Source organism: Exophiala spinifera, assembly GCF_000836115.1.
Source record: "Exophiala spinifera strain CBS 89968 unplaced genomic scaffold supercont1.4, whole genome shotgun sequence".
NCBI classification, from domain to species: Eukaryota; Fungi; Ascomycota; class Eurotiomycetes; order Chaetothyriales; family Herpotrichiellaceae; genus Exophiala; species Exophiala spinifera.
In genome coordinates, this window is record NW_015622516.1 from 3,419,681 (window position 1) to 3,434,787 (window position 15,107).

A 15,107-nucleotide genomic window follows, 5' to 3' on the forward strand; every position below is an offset into this window, starting at 1 on the left:
AGGTCCTCATATATCTTCGTGTATATAAATCGACATGAATCGGCACTCTCCAGGAGCACATTCAAGGTCTCGCAAACTCCCACTTGCACTGAATCCAATAGACAAACCTATTCGCCCATCATATCGTCTTCAGGACACTGACGTCTTTTGACCTCTCGTCTCCGTTATTTCCACAGTACCACACCTTCTCTACAAACATGTGGCCCACCAACCTCAACCTTCACCTTGACCTCAACCGCTACCCAGGCCAAACCCACGGCGCCCCATCCTACACCGTCATGCAATATGTCGACCAGTTCAACCCCTTCGCCATCCAGAACCTCCCTCGCGATATCATCGCTGCTGGGTCCGCGGAGGCCCGCCGCTCTCCGGTCCTGATGGGCTCGTTGGCCTTGCTCGTTGCGATCTGCGGAGTCGTCATCTCTCTGCTGTCGCTCCACGTCGTCATCATCCCCATCTACCGGTACATGGTCAGGCGGCGCTTCAGCTATGACAGCGACGAGGACGCCGAACGGGCTTTGCAGCAAGCGCGCGTGGAGGGCCCCTTCAAGTTCAACGGCCTCCAGTATTGCGGATACGTGGAGCCAGTACCAGTCCCGAGGCCCGCGACCCGGTCGTCCCAATACGGCTCCATCTCCAAACATACACCGGAGCCGGACCAGGATAAACAGTCTACTAAAGCGTGTGAGGTGATCCGACCCGCCGCCAGTGCAGATTCAAGTTATAGTACGATCATCGAATACTCTCCCGAAGACTGTACTTGTGGACTTTGTTTGCAATGTCAAAGACACGCCTAGCATGTGCAGACAGAGTTATGGCGAACATGGTAACAACAAGGAGCTGGCTAGCTCGATTCTATTGCGGACCGAAGCCACGCCATGGGGGGATCGATTGTATGTCTGCTCTATTTATTGTACCATACTTACAACTTCGACGTCGCCACGAAACAAACCAGGTGATCTTCCAAGAAGCTACGACGGGTCATCTCCCTGGGTAATGGACTGATATTTAGCGAAGTAGCGACTGAAGATGGATGCATGAGCCACGCATGAGTGGCATTTGATCGGAGAGCATCATGGCTCTGGGGTCCTGATAGTTTTTAGTATGCAATTGCTATAGAGTTTCTGAATGAGCGAACGATATAGTGTTTTGAAATTTGAGAATCTTTCGTATTCGTTCTTCTTTTATTGTAGTTTTACATTTTCCAAACTTCGTGATCGTGATTGTATACCATGATGTACATGTTGAGTCGAACCTAGTCGTCGTGATTGTGACAGTGGTCGCTAATATCGTCTTGAATTCCTTCAGGAGAGTAGATTCTTCTAGAAAACACCCATCGTTTCAGGGGAGTGCCGGCGGAAGAAGTACATTTGTAGTGGATTCTTCAAACAACTTCTTCGCGTCTTTTCTCCTTCTCCTTACTATTCCCACCGCCACCAAAGAGATCTCTCCAAAACTGCCGAAATCCATACTCTTTACCATGGCCCTCGTCGCGGATCCTGCCGTGGTGGCCATGGTACTTCTCTCCAGCCCCGAATCGTTCAAGGACGCCTCCTTCTTGATGCGGCATGACGTTGATCTTGACGAATGGTTTGCGACTGCGTTCGAGGATCTCATCGGCTAAGGTTGGGGCGACGTCTGCAAAGCAACGTTTCAACTCTCGGTCGAGAGTGTAGTAAGGCTTCTGGGCGATCTTAGGAGCCATCAAGTTATAGGAGCGCGTGAGGGCGTTGAGCTCCTGGACAGCGAGTGTGTGGTATGCCAGTTCAGCTTTTTCCCAAGCTGGGTCGCGGAAGACATGGGCAGCTGGCCTCACAGGTCGGGGCTGTAGTTGCTGCGGTGGCCGTGGCGGTGACGAGGTGGAGCTCGGCATAGGTGGTGCTGAGTCGTCGACGGCTGGGCGGCTAGGAGAATCCGTGGTGTCTGATGTGCTTGGTTCAGTGGTTGCAACCGGCGCGCTCTCCGCTGGCTGTTCAGTCACCTCGATCTGTATTACTTCGGGTGCTTGCTCTGCTTGCGTGCCTGACGATGTTGCCGCCGACGACTCGGAAGTCTCGGCTGGGATACCCGCTGCAATTCTTTCTTCGACTGTCACACTCGTCAAACTGCCATCTGGGGCGATAGAACTGAGGTTTTCGACTCTGCGCACCCTAGGGTTGACAATCTCTTCCGCCAGAGCATAGGCCTTTGCTCGCCGGACCTGATCATCGGCACTGCCACCCGAACTAGAAATCAGTCTCGCAGCATGCCTGCGCCAGTCGTTCCTGAGCCTACCACGGAAAGTAGCCACTGCTTTGACTAGCTCTTGTTGCTTCTCGATCCATGGCGGGACGATTTCCTGTTTCTGGATGATTTTGTTCATGAAATATTCTGTTGTATCCAGGAATGGACTGTTTGCATTATAATCTCTCTCCACATTGATACCCTTGCCCCTAGAAATGTTCTTGAACTGACCGCGGGCGATGGCATTTTCTATTCTCTCGTTCGCCAGACTTGTCAGGCCTTGGAGGGACGTAGGCATTGGTCTTGCGCCAGGCGAAAATCTGTCCTTCAATTCTCTGCGGTACTTCTCCTTCTCTTCCGCAGACATATCCTCATGTTGGCTAATGGCATATTGGGAGGTTCTATCTCGTGCATTCGCCAGCCGATCAGCCGCAGACACTCCCTGCTTCGGTGCAGGCCGCAGGTTGACTGTCCCACCCAGAGATGGAGGTCTGCTCGGTGTACGTAGTCTCTTTTGGGAGTCATCGAGCATGCGTAAGGCGGCATCGTGAAGATTTTCTGAGCCTTTCCATGGCTCTGCGGCAGCTATGTCACGGGTTCCTTTTCCAGCGGACGTCTATGGCGAATGTCAGTTTGCCACCACTGATGAATGTATTCCTAAACGTACAGGCATAGTGGCTTCGCTTATAGCCCGCTGGTTCTCGGCATTGAAGCTAGTCTGTGCTATCCTTTGCTCAAGCCGTGCTCTGAGTTCTTCTGAAAAGCCCGCCTCTTGCATCAGCTTGCGATCGCTTCTGCTTCCGGTATCCATGGTCTCTTCCGCCATGTCTGCCAGCCGCCTGGACATAGCACCTTTTTCTGGTTCATTTTGAGGACTATTGTGTGTCGCGGTCGAGCCAGACTCCTTCTGAGTGGCGACTATAGAGGTGCTGCTAAAAGCACGGTCTGAGCAGGTATTGGCTTGGGGATTGAGACGAGGGACTTTCGATACGCCTCCCCGCAGTCGTTGCGCTTGCAATAGGCAACGTGAGCACGTGTAGATGCGAGAACTATGCTTGCTCATTGTTCAAATGCAACCGACAAAAATCAAAAAAGAAATCGAACCGCAACCGACAATTAGAATGGAAGAACAATAATGAGTGTACGAGCCAATGTCTGAATGATCATATCGCAATGCTTCTGTTTCGCCGCAGTTCGCAGCTTGTTTTCTCCGCAAAGTCCGTCCAATCACGCCCAGTCGAGACAAAGTGGACAGGCTGCCACGTGACAGTTAAATTTCACCCCGAGTTCAAGTCTACTGAGCAGTTGAACAAGCTACACTCGAGACACAGTAACCACCCGCTATAATCCCACGCTCTTTCTTGCCTACTTTTCCCGTTCTGACGGTTGCGATCGTCTACACTGGAGCCGCCGTATCTTTTCGGGTAGAAAGCCCCGTCAAAATCAACAGTACCCGTCCGACGTCGCGATCAAACTGCAACAAGCTCTACCAGCGCCCACACCTGGCACCGAAGCATCCTTTCCAATACCAATACTCCCCTCCGGGACTCTTTCACAATGCCTCCCAAAGGTGCATCCACCGCCGTCAACCCCATCAGACTACAAACGGTCTCCCGGATAAAGATCAGACACCCGGACAAAGCAGAGCCGAATCCATGCCTAGGACCCATGAGCGCCATGTTAAGTATGTGCACACAACAGCCCTGATACCCATGACAAAGATAAACGCTATGTCTAGCAGTTTAACTGGATGGGAATGCACTGTAGCAAAAGGTTGACAAAAACGCTTGATCCTACCTTTATTGGAGAATCTGCCGGACAACCTCTACCTCTACGTGCAACTTTCCGACAACTGCGAAAAGAGCAAAGTCAAGAACGTACATAACATATTGCTGACACTTTCACCTGACAGACTGTTGGGCCGCCGGCGCCGCGTCAGGAGATTGTGGACACCTTGAAAAGGCTCTACGGGACTGTGTAGATGCGCCGGTACGTTCCTTTCCTCCCAATCCATTATCTCACATAGGCAACGCAACGGCGCAAGAGACATCAATCCAAAAAAGTGCAAAGGTTCAAAGGTTCAGAATGCTAATCTGTTCTCACCCCTACAGAAAGGACCCAAGAAAGACAAATCGCCAATCAATCACCATCTCGCCCGTCTGTTTCCGAATATTGCTGGTCCGAGAAAGAGAAGAACGTGATAATCTAGAAGTATGCTGTGATATGTTCAAAGCCGAACCTCTCTCGCGTCCTCAAACCTGTGAGTTGGATCTATACATGAGCCAAGAAGGAATCGACTCTAGACAGAAATGTGTGCACGTAGGAGAAGATATGAGAGGGGTTCTCCAGAAACGAGTGTGCACGAGAAATATGGAGGGGAGAGCTTCTCGAATTCACGACCCGGACTCGATTGAGAGATGACCACCGCCGGAACCAACCATCCTGTGGTTTGGTTTCCTCTTCAAATTCTCCAAACGGCTCGTTGCCGGAAATAAACATCCCCTTTCTCCCCCTATCATGAGATTTGGGCCGTGGTTATTGATCGACACTCGAAAAAGCGAAACCATCCAACAGAGGCATCGACCATCGTCACCATCACTATTGGATCTCCGGTGCTCCGAACGCAAGAGTCGTCCAGGGGGTTTTTCACAAATAACGAGAGATAAGTAACCTGATCAGATAGGACATGACAGGATAAGATTGGGGAACAGGGAAGGAATGGGTCAGGGTAGGATGTATATACCTGACTGTACCACTACATGTACCTAGGTTTGTGGCTGTACATCAGCAAAACATAGAGATACAAACTATACCTACAAATACAAAACTTCGATCACACGCTCGTCGTTATCATTGTCGTTTTGTATCAGGTTGTCCATGGAGAGAGAAGAAGAAGTCATGCATAACATGGTACATAAGGTACACATGCAGTGGCTATAGTGTACATATATTATAAATATATCCGAAACAACCAACTTATATAAATCTCCACCACCACCGCCGCCGCCGCCGCCGCCGCCACCACAACGGAAACTACACGTCTGCGGAGTATTTATGATACCGTCCGCCTCAAAGCACCAACCCGCAGGCGAAAGATGGGGGGAAACGCGAGTCAATAAATTAGACTTCTTGACACAGTTTGTTTCATAGGAGAAGGACGAACAACAAACACATGATATCAAACAAACGCCGTCCATCATACACGCCTACAAGGCTACTCAGGCGGAGAGCAAAAACACTAACTTTCGATTACGTTTCGTTGTTCGAGAGTCGAGGAGAAAAGTAAATGAATATTGAGAACCCGGATGGCGACATCTTGATCATAAAGAGACTCCTCGTCCGTGACATTCCTAGATCTACACAAACTCCGGTCCCGGTAATGATCATGCTCATGAATTAGACACCTGAGGTAGGTAGGTTGATCCGTATCGGTCATTATGTCGTTTCCCGTGCGTGCATTCATGCGCCTCGATGCGTACGGCTCCCCTCTTGCCCCCCCCTGCCTGCCTGCCTGCCTGCCTGCAATGCCAGCTAACCCAAAGTGCCATTTTCCAATTCGTGCTCGAGCCCTAAAGATTGTTTCCCCAAAAAAGTAACCCATTTCGCTATACCGTGTCAATCAAAAGACTCATCCAGAAGAACAACGAAACGCTCATCGTGCTTTCCCATGCCGTGCCGAAAAGGAGAAGAAAAGCAAACCGAAAAAAACCGTCCTGGTTCCCGGTGCTTGCGTGCAGACGCTGACGCTGACGCTGATGCTGATGCTGATGCTGATGCTGATGCTGAAAGAACCAATTTCCCCAGACCATTTTCTCGTAACCTCGTGATGAACCCAATGGTGATACGATGAGAGAAGAATTCGTGCAGTATTAACCGTGACCGACCCACCTTATCGCATCCTCGATCGTACGTAGGTCTCGGTCACAATGGCTGCTCGTGATCATGATCTCTTGAACATGAAATACCCGTACATACCGCCGACATCCTGCTCGACGACGGGAATCTTGCGCAATCCCCACCAGCGCGCTCCCATCTTCCATGATCGGGACCCGTCGTCAGCTTCCACCTGGCACTGTGCTTTTCCTTGTTCATCTGTGCCGTCGTTGGGAGTCACGCGCTGCCTGACAAACCAACCACGTCGACCGAGCTCTTTGACGACCCAGTCGGGTTTCTTGACATGTGCGTTTCTACGCTTGATTTCGCCGAGCACGTCTTGGCCCAGCTCGATCACCTCCAAGGGTAGTGTATCGGTGTCGGTAAGACTGCTGGGACTGTAGTTGAGACTCATCTGTGTGACAGACTGGATGTCGGCCAGGTCCATGTATCGGATTGTATGGGCCGGCTTGAGGAGAGGCTTGATCTCGCTGGCCAGACTTAACTGTGCTCCACGGATGCCGAGCTCTTCGACGTGGCATGCCAGGGTCCTTAGCGCCGAGAGATGGCTTGAATTGATTCTTGCACCGTTGATGTTGAGGGAGCGTAACGTCGAGGGCAAGGCAGGAAGGAGAAGCGTCAGATCGCTTGCGGTTAGAAGCCTGTGGCGTGAAGCATCTGCTGCGAGGTTAAGATAGACAATACTGTCTTTGACGGCCGGATGCGTCGTGAGAAACTCTACCACGGCAGAACCAGTCAGGTGTGTGCAGCGCTCGATGTTGAGGTGGGTAATCTTGGCTGTCGGGGGAATCGAGAGGAGTGCGGTGTCGTTGATGAGTGTATGCGCCACGTCGAGATGTGTAAGGTTTGAAAGGCGTGGAAGAATGGCTTCAAACACTTCTTCTTGAAGGGTCGTGCATTCGTGCAACGACAGTCGTTTGAGGCTAGGCAGGTCTGAGGGGAGTGATGCTTGTGTCACAACACTGGTGAAGGCATCGGCGAAAGGACGGGACGAGCAAGCGCAGAGATCGAGAGCCTGCAGAAGAGGCATGCTAAAGAGTTTGCGGAAGATGTCAGCGTTGAGTTCGTCATCGACATGCTCGTGCACGAGGAATGCTTGAAGATTCGGAATCATGTCCAGACAAGCTAGGAGGGTTTCGGGTTTGAGGAACGGCGTCTGGTTACGTGCTGAGCGAGCCTTGCCGAAACCCATATTCGAGTAATGGGAAAAGTCAAGCCAGTGAACCAGTTCGCCGAGGGACTTGTCATTGTTGAGGCTGCGCATAAGTTTGGAAAAGGCTCGGGATTGCGGGATAGAGACATGTCTGTACATGACTCGCACAGCGGCAGCATAAAGCTTCCTGCAGACCAGTGAGCAGGACGCGAGATCGACGTGTGGTCGTGCGTAGGGATCAGCCGTGTGGTCAACCGTGACTCGGGACAAGATCATTTCCAGGATCTCAACTGGCATAGACTCGAGATATGACGCAGGTCTGGAGCTTGAAGTTTGCGATAGAGTTTCATCGTCGTCGATGATAGCCGTTTCGTCGAAGCTGTCGAGGGTAAAGTCTCGTGTGCCAACCGCATCTCTGACCTTTTCCCTCCAGACCTCGAGACTGAAACTGGCCGGGCATGGATGGAACTGAGTAATCTCCTTGGCATCGGGAAGATTGAACAACTTCTGTGCTGCCCTTCTCTTGTCCAGTTCGTCCAAGATCTTCTCCAACTTCCTCGGATTGCTGCGAGCATAGCCTTCGAGCCTCGTCCGGACGAAGTCATCATGCGTGCCCCCAAAATGGTAGGAACACAGTCCTTTCGTCCTGCACCAGTGACTGCATGGCCACGCGATCCACTCAACCTCCTCAAGGTCTTGGGTCGATAGGGAGGATTCGAATGACTGGGGAACGCCTTCTCCTGTGAGATCGAGTTAGCTGATGATGTCGGGATGGTGTGATGGTGTGATACTGCCGCATACCTTGCTCTTCCTTGACGGAAGCGTAGGAAAACTTTCTCTGGGAATTCATATCTTCTGGAGGTAGCAGCAGCAGCTGAGGACTGTGTGTGAGTTCGGTCTCCTTCTCGTACATTTGAGGGGCTACATGATCGTCTGGGCGACGGCGGATTTGTATGCGCCGTAAAAGGGCGGATGGTGCCATTGCCATGCCGACTTATGACAGCAGGGTTTGAGATGAGAATCAACTGATGCGATGAAGGATGCTCCACAGGGATGTAAAAGATGCAAGGAAGGGGCTTGGAATGTGTTTGATGGGGGTAATGGAAACAAAGTGAAGGGACGGAGAAAGGCAGTCTGTGTCATTGTTTTCATTTTGGGCCTGGATGGCGATATTGCCATCAAGTAACGCGTACCACGAGGACTCCTGGCGGCTAAGCAGTTAACGGCAAGCTATGATTCACAATATTCCCCAGATTTGCAGAAATTTGCACGGATATGCTGGCAGCAGGCCAAGTCATGTGGTGAGCTGGACGCCATGACCAAACATAGACCGGAGATGGCGGGAATGAAAATTTGAAAGAGGAAAGCAAAGACCGCAGGCGAAACAGAGGGCGGAGGCGGACGGCGGAAGAGATTTTGTGCTGTCAGAACGAGGTAGAAATTACGTAGCCGGAATAATGGCCAAATCCGGGGTATGTTTGGCGGGCTCACGTGCGCCCGCAAGCTTTTCCGGGAGGGCGAGCGGCCTGCGCAAAATATATATCTGTGAGGTAATAGTGGCAAAGACTTCTCCAGCGCTTGACACACTCTGTACCTCCCATCACCTGCCATTTCCCATGTCAGTACTCGTACTTCTCCGTCTTCAGGTCCTCCCGACAAGCCCAACCCTCTCCTCATGTGTCGTACCATCGTACCCGCACAGACCTTGGGTTCAGGGGAACGGTAACGCCCTCGAAAAGTGCGGAGGAAACCGACGATCCGGGGGTGCATTCGTGTAGAAATGCCACCGTGAGCTAGGGATCCGGGGGATGCTCAGGAGACACTGATCACGCCGGCGGTAGCCTTCCCTCATTCTTCAACCCAGCCGCCCTGCGTGATATCGAATCTTCGGGATGCTAGCGATTCAGTTGTCCCTTGCCGTGAGATGGGTTTGGGCTCTCCAAGTGTCATGGCCTCAACCCTGTCGCTGATGTCTGACTTGCCCCTCAGACTTTCGCCGGCTCGGATGCGTTCACAGAGTCCTTTGAGGACTTCGCCTAGCCATTCGAAGTCCTTGAGTTCTAGGTAGATTTGACCAGAAATCCGAGTCCATAGTCTTGCATCGTACTCGTAGATCGCCACGAATGTGTTGAATTCGTTCACCAGGGTTTTCTCCATCCACGCGACGTGAGTCGGAACATCGGCTTCCTGTACCACGATCGGTCCTGCTGAGAGCACTCCTGGAGAATTCAACGGAGACCGTGCTATATTGGGTTCACCCAAAAGTCCACTGGGGGACGGTGTCCAGAGCGATTGCGGGTTGCCAGGATTGGGGAAGCCATAGGAGTTTTGTCGTAGTGCAGGTGACAATCCGCCTGCACTCCCAGCTCCACCTGGTCCCATGCTGATGCTCCCCCTGGCAGACGCCCCAACAATCGTAATGGGCAAGAGGACGTTGGCCATGGCACAATCTCTCAGACCGCCAGACCAACCCGTCCTACCCCCTTCTCTGCGATCAGTCGCTTCGTAACTTCCCATGGTTTTCAACCCATAGCCAGCATCGAGATCATCCATGACTTCTGTTCCCAGAACCATGGCGAGAAGATCAGCCCCTCGCTGAGCGATATCACGAATGTAATTGTAGATGGCCTCTTCGCCCCCACATAGATTCTGTCGGAAATTGAGGGCGGCAGGTACGCAATAGTATGCTGAGTTGTCGGCAGTCGCGACAAACTGGAACAGGTTAATGAAGTCGGACTTGTCTGATGGTGGTAGCGGGTTGCGGAATCTGGAAATCGAACCAAACGGAGGCACATATCCATGGGAGGTTGGAAAGGTCGTTCGAATGAGGTGTTGGTTGCGCTTTGGGACATGTAAAACTGCACATCCTCGCGGAGTGTATAGCCATCTGAACGCGGTAAGCGCCAATCTTCTCATCGGGACACTGACTTACTTGTGACAGTTGCTCACGAAGAAATCTGCATCAAGTTGAGCCAAATTCAGTGGAATCATGCCGACGCTATGCGCGCCGTCGATCAGGCTGAGAATGCCGTACTCTTTACACATTTTCGTGATTCTCTCGAATGGGAATCGAACTCCCGGAATCGAAACGATCGTGTCAAATATACAGACTTTCGGCGTGTATCCATCGTATATAACGCGGGAAATTGTTTGCGAAAGTGCATTGAGGATTTCAGGATGAGTGCAGGGCAAGGAGTATCCGAAATCCTGTCCGTGCCCGACTTTCCTCAGATGAAGTTGAGGGTTTGTTTCGAGAATTGATGCTAGCGTCTTCTCGCAAGCTCCGTAGATCGTATCAAAGTAAATGATGCAGTCCTTCTCCTTGTACTGCAGGTTTCGCAAGATGGTGTTGACCCCTGTCTCGTTAGTCACCACTAGCAAGACCAGTCAATTGATACATACCAGTCGTCGCATTCTGAACGAATACGCATTCATCAACAGGGGCATTGAGCAGTCGAGCAATGCGCTCTCGGGCCTTGTCCAAAAGATCGATATATTGATATCTCAGAAATTTATCTGGGGCTGCTTCCGCGAGCTTCTGGTACCCGCGCAAGGCGTTGCGCACGGGGAGGGAGTATGTCCCAAATGACCCTGGAAAGTGGGATTAGACTATGTGCTTCAACTTATGAGAGCATTGCGATGTGGTCCAGCGTCACCGTCATGCGATGATTCACAAGTTGGCGTTCTCGTCCAGATAGAGGTGCTAAATTAGACACATACCATGATTTAGATTGGTATATTTTGGATCGAACAGAAACTGCGATTTGAAGCCATGTCCAAACTCAGTCACTTCACCAAAAGAGCCCATGGTGCTGCAGTGAGCTTGTTGTTCTGCGACTGTCGTCCTCGTCGAAATGATTCGGAGGCCGAGGACCGGATAAGGAGAGATACCCCTCTGTGCTCCACTGACTAAGATTTTTGTCACCTGAGTTTCGTAATATTCAAGGTTTTTCTGGATGTCAAGAGGCGCATTCGAACTTTTGAAAAGGCCGTCTTCGCCCGGCCAAACCCCTGTGTTGCCTATGGATATAAATCGTCTCCTTCAGAGAGCCACGCAGGTTGGAGCTGAAAATCAAAAGTTGATATACCACGCATTGGGGCGGAAAACGGTCGATATCGCTAAGGGTTTGTGATGCCCACCCAAGGGGATCTTGACTGTGCTCGGGGGCGAGTTCAGTGCGTGGAAATATGAACATTTCGGTCCACTCCTCATTACAGACATACAGCAACCTGCTTGTCTCGTAACGTATCTTGCTAAAGGATCTTCTGGGGCAGTAATACACCAATCATTCCTTGGGCTCTTCGGGCATGATCATCGGGGTTCTGGGCACCACGAGTCCGGTGATGAAGATATGATTCAGCTCGCCACACTTTGCAGTTTACGTTCAGCTGGTTTGCCTAGTTGCTTCGCCGCATTCTGGGCAGCAACTGTACTTGAGAAACTTCTACGAGAACTCAAAATGTACCTGTCGTATCGTAGCCATAGTATCTAGCAGGGCTCTCCAGCAAGCCAATGCCTGTCTGACACGCCCTTCAGAGAATGGTCACGTGAACGCCTTCGGTCTTTTAGTTATTCCTGATCCCGTATATCGCCCACCTCGGCTCACAAACATTGGGTTAGGTACCCAGATTACCCGACGTGCTCGATCGCGGGGCTTTTGTTGGACAATGCTGACTCATTGGCATTTCGGCTGACTTGCTATACGTTGTTTCCGGATGCGTGTTCATTAAGGAGCGTCAGAGAAGACCGATAGCATTCAACTGCGAGAAAACACCGAAGCTCAATTTCTAAGCACATCATCAATACCTGGTAGAAAGAGAGAACACAAGTCACGCAGCAGATGTTGTGGCTGGTTCCAGGTCCCCAATAGTTGCCCTTGAAGTCCTCCCGAAGAGCATCACCTACGCAGAGGGAGTAACATACAACGAAAGCCACCATGCCAAAGTCAATTTCCATCTCCAAGGTAGAAGGCAAGCCGGGCCAGGTTTACTATCCATTGTCGCTTGACGATGTTGCTAAACCTACGCCGAAGGGCAAAGAGGTCCTTATCCAAATGCACGCCGCGGCGCTGAACCATCGAGACCTCTACGTCCGACAGCATCTTTACCCCGGCACAACCTTCGGCGTGACGTTGCTGGCAGACGGATGCGGAACGGTCGTTGCTGTAGGTAGCGACGCTGATCCAAATTGGAAAGGCAAGAGAGTCATTGTGAACCCAGGCTTAGGCTGGAATGACAGCCCTGAGGGCCCTGAAGATCAGGGCGGCTACAGAATCCTGGGCGGCACAAAAGTCAATGTAAACGGCACGTTGCAGGAATACATGATCATAGATGAGGCTGAGGTCGAGGAAGCGCCGTCCCACCTTTCCGATGTCGAAGCTGCCGCGATTCCCCTGACTGGCCTTACTGCGTGGCGAGCGGTCATGACCAAATGTGGGCCTCGAAACATCGGGCCAGGCAAGAACATCCTCGTTACAGGTATTGGTGGCGGTGTGGCCTTGTTCGCCCTCGAATTCGCACGAGCCGCCGGCACCAATGTCTATGTTAGCAGCAGTAGCGAAGAGAAGCTACAGAAGGCCATCAATCTCGGAGCAACAGGCGGTGTCAACTACAAGGAGGAGGGTTGGGAAAAGAAACTGTTGGCTATGTTGCCTGCAGATAACAAGCAACTCGATGCCATTGTTGACGGGGCTGGTGGTGACATCGTCGACAAGAGCGTGACGTTGCTCAAGGTGCGTAGAATCGCTGTCCAACTGCCGTTGATAACTGACAATGCTGTAGCCCGGTGGTATCATCGCGATTTATGGCATGACCACGGGCCCTAAGATGCCGTGGCTGATGAAGGCTGTGCTCAAGAATATCGAGGTCCGAGGGACAACCATGGGGTCGAGAAAGGAGTTCAAAGATATGGTGGACTTCGTCAAGGCGAACAAGGCAAAGCCTGTAGTCTCGCGGACCGTCCAGGGGTTCGATCTCGATGCTATCAACGGCCTGTTCGAGGACATGAAAAAGGCTAGCCAGTTTGGCAAATTGGTGATTGAGCTCTCCAAGGAAAGTGCCGACAGCAAGTTGTGAACATAAACATAAACAGATGGAGTAAACGTGTACCATCCGGTCTGCATCTTCGGCGCAAACGTAAGATTGAGGTCACCTGCATTCTGGGAAGTCTGCTCTTCTTCCTCGTACAAATAGCACCAATGTGATGCAATGCAGCATTGCTATTTTTGGTCTGTTTAAGAGTGTGATCAATGGTATGCAGGGTCTCACGCTGTCGATAGAGCAATCGTGCTGTTCATGGCTGAAGTCGTAGCGCTGTGGCAAAAACGCAATTTTTCCATGTATACTCAGGTCGCAAGCCACCAAAATGTGCACAGCCAACAGATCTTCACGTAAAGTTGTAGCGACGATCCAGGAATAGGGTACTGGAGATCACAACACCACTGCTCTGCGACTTGTTCCCTGTCCCGCTCGACAGGCGGTAAGAGCTGAGAAATCGGATAGGGAGCACGAAGATAAGGAGAGGTATACTATTCGGGTCAGCAATAATCGGCCTGAAGAACCCGTAGGCCGTCTAGAGAAGGCCTTGGCGGGATGAGTGGTTCATAGACTGCCACACGACCGTTCTGCGTCTGGGTTTTGACGGATTTGATATCGTGCATTTGTTGGATACTTCATGCAGCTTTGACAGACGAAGAGCGCCATAGAAGCAGGACAGCCGGCTAGAATCCAACCGTTGGTTGACTGTCGATTTGTCTGGTCGAGCTTCGACAACGAAATGAGGCTGGCACCGACTGTCTTCGCTCCACATGATCGATCGTGTGATAAATGCATGTCTGGACGCTTGCACAAGTTTCACATCATTTCGCTGCATGAATCAGGAGCCATCAAGTGTGTGATGCGAACGGGCGCGTCTGGTGCCAGCGTGATTAGAACCCCTGCTGTTTGCAGTGTGATGCGTTCATCACTCGAGTCGTACATGGAAGGCGCGTCGCTGCACAAAGTTAGACAGCATGCCGGCGGTCGTCTAACCCGGGACCCAACAAGGTGGGTGTGTGTGGGTGTGTCATGATCATCACAAGCTTGGTTTCGAGGGGTCAGCGAGGGCCGGTAATAATCGCACGAGAAGGGATGCGCTCGAAAATGTACGAGGACTCTGAGGCGTTGGCTAGAAGGAACGGTCCCTGTTTCTGCCGGTCACGCTCGCAGAGGGATACAATACACTTGCGGATAACCGAATCCGCCAGAGGATCAGGGCAAAAATAGAAAGCACGTTAGGGGTTTCAGCCTACCACCATGGAACCAACATCCATTGGCCAAAGAGCAAGCTTCCCAACCTCAGAACCCGAGGTTTCCAGCAGTCTCTGGTCCACGTCACCTCACTCTGGAGGGTTCTTTACAGTAAAATAGTTCAGTTTCATTGACCTTTCCGGACGGTGCCGCGCACAACTTGGAGACGATAAATTAATGAAGAACTGTTGCGCTGACACCACATGTTCACCGACACTAAAAAGGCTGAAGTGTGGCGCCGAGTCAGGAGAACTGCCCAAACATATCCGGCGCTTCGTAAAGGAACACAAGTGGCGCTATGTCGCTATAGCAGGTAGACGGCGGTGCATTAAATGCAGTCTGGTCACAGCTGGAAGCCTCGATTACGAATTAAACATGGACTAATAACGAGCAAAGGCGGAAAAGGGCGGCAGACGGAGCCAAAGAGCACAGTAAGGGAGGAAAAAGAGGTTGCGATAACGAAGTCTGTCAGCCATACTCCGTACTCCCAGTGGATGTTAAACTCCGTAAACACCCACATGCGAAGAGGATGCTTAGTAGACAAACCACC

General features: G+C 51.5%; 6 protein-coding genes across 6 annotated transcripts; 3 read left to right on the plus strand and 3 right to left on the minus strand.

Annotated features, from left to right (window-relative positions):
* Positions 1-197: 197 nt before the first annotated feature.
* PV08_06455 (uncharacterized protein) lies at positions 198-797 on the plus strand (the record flags this gene model as incomplete). Its single annotated transcript, XM_016380792.1, has 1 exon — positions 198-797. The coding sequence occupies one exon, from the start codon at positions 198-200 to the stop codon at positions 795-797; it is 600 nt and encodes a 199-aa protein (XP_016236619.1).
* A 587-nt stretch (positions 798-1,384) lies between these two features.
* Positions 1,385-3,049, minus strand: PV08_06456 (uncharacterized protein; the record flags this gene model as incomplete). The annotated part of the gene is made up of 2 exons (XM_016380793.1): positions 1,385-2,839; positions 2,891-3,049. The coding sequence occupies 2 exons, from the start codon at positions 3,047-3,049 to the stop codon at positions 1,385-1,387; spliced, it is 1,614 nt and encodes a 537-aa protein (XP_016236620.1).
* A 731-nt stretch (positions 3,050-3,780) lies between these two features.
* On the plus strand, positions 3,781-4,001 carry PV08_06457 (uncharacterized protein; the record flags this gene model as incomplete). The annotated part of the gene is given in 2 exon segments (XM_016380794.1): positions 3,781-3,907; positions 3,925-4,001. The coding sequence occupies 2 exon segments, from the start codon at positions 3,781-3,783 to the stop codon at positions 3,999-4,001; spliced, it is 204 nt and encodes a 67-aa protein (XP_016236621.1).
* Positions 4,002-6,163: 2,162 nt separating this feature from the next.
* Positions 6,164-8,258, minus strand: PV08_06458 (uncharacterized protein; the record flags this gene model as incomplete). Its single annotated transcript, XM_016380795.1, has 2 exons — positions 6,164-8,010; positions 8,072-8,258. The coding sequence occupies 2 exons, from the start codon at positions 8,256-8,258 to the stop codon at positions 6,164-6,166; spliced, it is 2,034 nt and encodes a 677-aa protein (XP_016236622.1).
* An 860-nt stretch (positions 8,259-9,118) lies between these two features.
* PV08_06459 (uncharacterized protein) lies at positions 9,119-11,078 on the minus strand (the record flags this gene model as incomplete). Its single annotated transcript, XM_016380796.1, has 4 exons — positions 9,119-10,157; positions 10,203-10,626; positions 10,673-10,861; positions 10,991-11,078. 4 exons carry the CDS (start codon positions 11,076-11,078, stop codon positions 9,119-9,121), a joined length of 1,740 nt encoding a protein of 579 aa, XP_016236623.1.
* Positions 11,079-12,207: 1,129 nt separating this feature from the next.
* PV08_06460 (uncharacterized protein) lies at positions 12,208-13,345 on the plus strand (the record flags this gene model as incomplete). The annotated part of the gene is made up of 2 exons (XM_016380797.1): positions 12,208-13,002; positions 13,052-13,345. The coding sequence occupies 2 exons, from the start codon at positions 12,208-12,210 to the stop codon at positions 13,343-13,345; spliced, it is 1,089 nt and encodes a 362-aa protein (XP_016236624.1).
* Positions 13,346-15,107: the final 1,762 nt, after the last annotated feature.